At 41.1% G+C, this 5680-nt stretch overlaps 1 protein-coding gene across 1 annotated transcript; it reads right to left on the bottom strand.

Moving 5' to 3' along the window:
• Positions 1-751: 751 nt before the first annotated feature.
• On the bottom strand, positions 752-1504 carry LOC143030462 (zinc finger protein 862-like). The gene has a single exon (XM_076193611.1). It carries the CDS (start codon positions 1502-1504, stop codon positions 752-754), a length of 753 nt encoding a protein of 250 aa, XP_076049726.1.
• Positions 1505-5680: the final 4176 nt, after the last annotated feature.

Here is a 5680-nt window from a genome sequence, read left to right as displayed (position 1 = left end):
CACTCGCCTATCACTCTTCACTCGCCTATCATATAGAAGGGAATTTCGGATTTTTGTTCTAGTGTTTCCTACAACCGAAAATAACCTTTCGACGTGGGTAGTGCTAAAGCAAACAGTGCCAAATTATTTCTGGCCTGTATGATCTTCATAATCCAGAAGTCTTAAATAAAATTCTTCCGCATCAAGGTGCTTGCATTCTTCTGGAAGATTTGTAAAATCCAGTTTATGCCATTCTTCATCTAAATCATTTACATTTCCTGTAAAAAGTCTATGGATAGCTATTGTGAAGTCTACAAGGTATTCATTTTGTCTCTTGTTTTTTTTCCATGACTTTCTTTGGTGATAGATAAGAAGCCATTCTCCACAATTCATTGTCAATTGGATTTTTTTCTTTTTTTTCTTTTATTACTGCCATTGTGATGAGGAAGTCGTGACACCTTAATTTTAGGTCTGTTGTTAATGATGGATGCTTGGTTATACACGGATCTTGAAATATTTGGTGCATTTCTGGGCCCAAGTAAATTTGATTTATTGGTAGAAATATTATCTGTTGGGTCAATGTCAATTAAGCTGATGTTATGGAAAAATTCTGCTTTGCAGTAAGATCTTAAATTTGTACCGAGCAGTTTTGTTATAGATTCTTGCAGTAAGTGAATAGTAGGTTCAGCACTTTGGAACAACAAATTTACTTTTAAAAAATTAGGCAGAATATAATTTAGAAAGGTAAAATAGTACTTTACCGATGGATCTCTCATGTGCTCTGAGATACTTTGTACTGAATGAATCTTAGTTCACTTTCTTTTTCTATGAAATATAGTTTTAAGGCTTGCCACTGCTCTAAGATTCTAGCCACAGCTTGATATAGAGACAACCATCGTGTCTGACATGGATGTAGGATTCTATGTGGCTTCACATTGCAAAATTCTTGAAACTCTTTTTGTTCATACCTTCTTTTTGCACTATGGGAGAAGAAGGAATATATATTTCTGACGAGATCTTCACATTTACGGGGCAGAACTTTAGCAGCTTCTGATGCTGCAAGGTGAATAGAGTGGCAGATGCATCGAAATATTGTGATCCCTTTTAAATTTTCCCTGAGGCGGCTTGTTAAGGAATTATTTTCTCCCATGATGCTTGATGCCCCGTCTGCTGCAAACCCTATAAAATTGGACCTTGGGATATTGCAATTGTCGAGAGATTCCATTAACATGTCATACAAATTTTGTCCAGTTGATCCGACAGAACTGCTACTATATAGGTTAAATAATGTATAAAAGGATGTGTTTATTTTGCAGTTGGTCGAGTCAAAGAATCTAACAAGAACAGCACGTGTTTTAGTACAACTGAGGTCCATTGTTTCGTCTATAATTATGACCGAAAACTTGTACATGCGAAGCTTCTTTAGTAGATCTTCATTCATCACATTTGCCATCGCTTTCATGGTATCGGTACAATTGGTCTTGTGCAGGTTGATTCCCTGGGCTATTGCAGAATCCGGAAACATTATTTTCATTAAGTCCACTAGTTGATCCACGAGAGAGAGGGGGAGGTTATGCTCTGCGATGAAAGCCATCAGCAGAGCAACAGCAACCGCAACACCAGCACCAACCTAAAATTAATTTAATTTGTTATTTTGGATATATAATCATATATATTGTGAAGCGGACCTGCTGTGGATATGCCGTGTCTCGTCACGCTGCATCGGACCCGTGTGGTGGGCGGGATACGGGTGTGGCCCTTTGTCCGCGCAACGAGCTCAGATGAGAGGAGGAGAGGTCCGGAGGTGGATGTGTGTGTAGGGGGGAGGGAGGATGGATGGCAAGTGTCTGTTTTAACTACCTCCCATGGATGGGGGATGAAGCCAAGATATATATATATATATATATATATATATATATATATATATATATATATATATATATATATATTCTTTATTATAGATAAATTCAACAATTAAGAAATAATAAAATGTGGAATAATCCATAAACCCACCGAAGAATATCCAAGGTGAAGGTTCTTCCTCAGGAAGGGGATCCTGGAATTTCTTCGCATTGTTGATGTGTATTTTTGCCTTCCTATGCTTTGTTAAGGCGGTCAGATGAGCTCCGAACTCCCTCTTGCAGAAGTTGCAGCTGGCTCTCTCAGGGTCTCCCCCCCGAGGCCCAGTACTTTGATGTAGTGGGGGGGGGGGGGCTTCCGTGTAGCAAGGACGGGCTGAGCTGTGCCAGCCAGGTGCAACCATACTGGAGAGGTCAGCCCTAAGCTACCAGACGAAAACTGAGCCAAAAGTCTTTTTGTTGACGACCCTAGCTTGTTTTTGACTATGGACTGGAGAGCTCATAGGATTTGTCGCCCTCATCCTATGACAGTTGTTTTAGGATGAGGTTTTTGGGGGTAGTGAATAGATAGGGGGTCCCTCACCCTTTTCCTTTGTGAATTCCCCTATCCCTATCCTTCATATTTGCTACCCTACTCTCCTTTTTCACCATCTTTCTCTAATATTTGTTAAGGAAGGTTCTGGTATCTTGGTGCCTCCCAAGCTACATGTCTGAACCCAGTCAAGTGGGGATGTATACCGCGAGGTCACTACTCCCTGCGAGGGCCGAAAGCCCACCGACTGGGGAATGTATGTTTGTGAGGTAGGTACTAGGCTGCCGACTTCCTTTCTCCCTATCCAGTACACATGCAGAGTGACTACGCCGGACCCATCCTGAATGGGACAAAACAAAAGAGGACAAACCCCGGGTTGACAAAGTCTTTAACTCACCTTCGAGGCCTTGCATGTGTAAATAGTCGTTTCTGGAACTTCCCGACTCTGCAGAGACTTTTCTTTTATTGCTTGAGGCATCAGGCAACTGCAGTATCTTCTATGCATTTATCTTTCTTTCCTAATATATGGTGTGGCCTCATAAATATACACGATCATGGCGGCTGTTCAAACTGAATATTCTAAACCTCCACCACTACCTGATCCTCCTCCTAAACCCCCCGATCTCTCTCCTAATATTGCCATCCCTAATGTTGACGATATTGACTCGGCAAAAATAAAAACCCCAGTTGATGACTCCGGCTTGAAAAAGGACTTCGGTAAAATCAATCAATCAAATACTGTCCCTAATAGTATTAGAATCTTACATTTAATATATGTCTCTCTTGATTAGAGTTATACGGACTTGTATGAAAAGTTGCGTAAATTTGGACAAATTCAAGAGATCAGAGTTAAACTAACTGACAACTTTAAAGCTTGGCTAGTCTGGATCTCATTTCTTTCTACGGTAATCAAGATGCAGCTGCTGCCTGCTTGGATTATGAAAATTGCAATGAAAATGAATCTTCGGCCCAACTTGTTGCTAGAGTGCCACCTAACCTGGATATCTTTTATCCAGAAATCCCGGTAGAGGAAAGGAAGGAAAGTGTGCAGAGGCCTCCCAATCCAGCTAAGTGGCTTATTATCACTCTTGCAAAAGAACGTGCTAACTTGTTCGAGTTTAGAAGATTCTTGAAGAGTCACCTTGGCTCTGGTAATTTGAATAACTCACAGGTATCACGATTTGGAAGAAGTTCCTTCTTAATTCATGTAAAATCTTATGAACAAGCTGCCATGGTGCTTAACTTGAAACAGAAATCCGACATTAAGGAAGTTAAACCCCACTATACCTTTAGTTATGCCAAAGGGGTAATTTTTAATAGAGATCTGTATGACTTTGATGAAGAAGAAATTTTAGAAATGTGCCCAACTAATGTTTGGAAGGTTGCTAAAATCCCTCGTTCTTCTATGATTATCCTAAGTTTTTCTGATGAAGATCTACCTCATTATGTAGAGATAGAAAAAGAGATTGTTTATGTGAAGCAGTTTAAGCCCCGTCCCCTTCAGTGCTTTAACTGGTATGGTTTTGGCCATCCTTCCCGCAGATGTGCAAGGGACAAAGTGTGTTTGATATGTGCTCAGCCTGAACATGGGGATTGTTCCCGCCCAACAGTTTGTATAAATTGTAAAGAAGAGCATGATGCCAGAGATAAGAACTGTGTAATTTATAAGAAGGAACAGGAAATACTACTAAAAGCTCATGCAGAACATATAAGTGTAGGACATGCTAAAAGACTATTAAGTAATTCCAAAAGATACAGTGATGTTGTTAAAACAAATAGTAAAGTGGATCAGCCAACTGTAGAACCCAATAGAAATAAAAATGCCAATATGAATTCTTCTGTTAACACTGAACCCAAGCCTCAGTGTAAAACTGTTACTATGAAACCTAATGGTCTTTCTTCTTCTCAACTAGGAATTTCTAATACTTCTGAACCCTCCTCTGCGGAGGTTTCCTCACCCCTTGTTGAAGGGGTGTCCCCTGCCCCATCTGGAGGGGCACCTAAGGTTTCTATTGTAGAAACCTCACAGGCTTCTTCTAATGAAGCCTCCTCTCAGGCAATCTCTCTTCCAGACTTGGGGGACTCCCCAGTAGAGGGATTGCTGACTAGTGTGCCTCACTCGGTAGAGGTGCACAGAAGCAATGAGGATCAACCAAATGCTGAACCCAAGCCTCAGCGTGAAAGAGTCACTACTAGACCTAATCGTTCTTCTCCACAACTTGGAAATTGTAGTACTCGTCAACCCTCCTCTGTGGAGGTTCTCCCATCCCCAGTTGAGGGAATGTCTCCTGCCCCATCTAGAGGGGCACCTAAAGTTCCCATTGCTGAAACCCCACAGGGTTCCTTTAATAAAGCCTCCTCTCAATCAGTCAACCTTCCAAACTTGGGGGGCTCCCCAATAAAGGGATCACGGACTGATGTGCCTCACTCGATTGGGTGCACAGAAGCAAAGCTATGGAGTCTGAAGCTGTGCGCAGTAAAATACTCCACAGTCCACCCTCATCTCCATCCTCTTCCCCAAATCGTGATATGTAATCTAAGACTCTACATCGTCTGTCGGACCATTGGCAGAGAGGAGAATGCCACCCGCGAAAGCAAAGAAATTAGAAAAGAACCCATCTTGTAGACCCTCTCTCTCCCAGACTTCTCTTTCCAGACCAGTAGACCCAAAAAAGAAAAAGAAAACAGTATAATGTCCATAATACAATGGAATATTCAAGATTTTAATTCTCATCGAGAGCAGGTTTGGATTCTCTTTAAAGAACATGATGTGTCTGCTATTTGTCTCAGAGAAACTATGCTTGGCAATTTATCCCCTAATGTTGGACTTAATTATAAATTTTACAGATCTCCTATGATTGGGGGCCGTGCCCATGGAGGTACTGGTATCATTGTTAAGAAATCTGTAAACCACAGAAGTGCCCACCTACATTCGGTGCTGCAGGCTTGTGCAGTACAAATCTTTACCACTAAATGGATCACTTTATGTTCTTTGTATTTGGAACCTGAACTGGAAGATCGACTCCTAGACATATATAACCACCCCCGTCAGTTTGAGTTAAATGACTTACAATCTTTGGTCGACCAGCTACCTCAGCCTTTTATTATAATGGGTGACTTTAACGCCAAGCATCCTCTATGGGGTGAATCAAGATGTGACCCCTGGGGCAATATAATTGAAGAATTTATTGATAATAACGATGTCATTTTGATGAATGACTGTTCCAAAACTAGGTTTGATGTCTTTCACAACTCAAGTTCTGCTATAGACCTAGCTATTTGTTCATCATCCGATTAGACTACAGTTGGT

Source organism: Oratosquilla oratoria, chromosome 12 (genome assembly GCF_046742065.1).
Source record: "Oratosquilla oratoria isolate Oo_2021 chromosome 12, ASM4674206v1, whole genome shotgun sequence".
NCBI classification, from domain to species: domain Eukaryota; kingdom Metazoa; phylum Arthropoda; class Malacostraca; order Stomatopoda; family Squillidae; genus Oratosquilla; species Oratosquilla oratoria.
The sequence above is the reverse complement of the archived record's forward strand: the minus strand, read 5'-3'. Positions and strand labels throughout refer to the sequence as shown.

Coding starts and splice junctions, on each gene's coding strand:
- LOC143030462 (XM_076193611.1), bottom strand. CDS start 1,504: ATGTTTCCGGATTCTGCAATAGCCCAGGGAATCAACCTGCACAAGACC.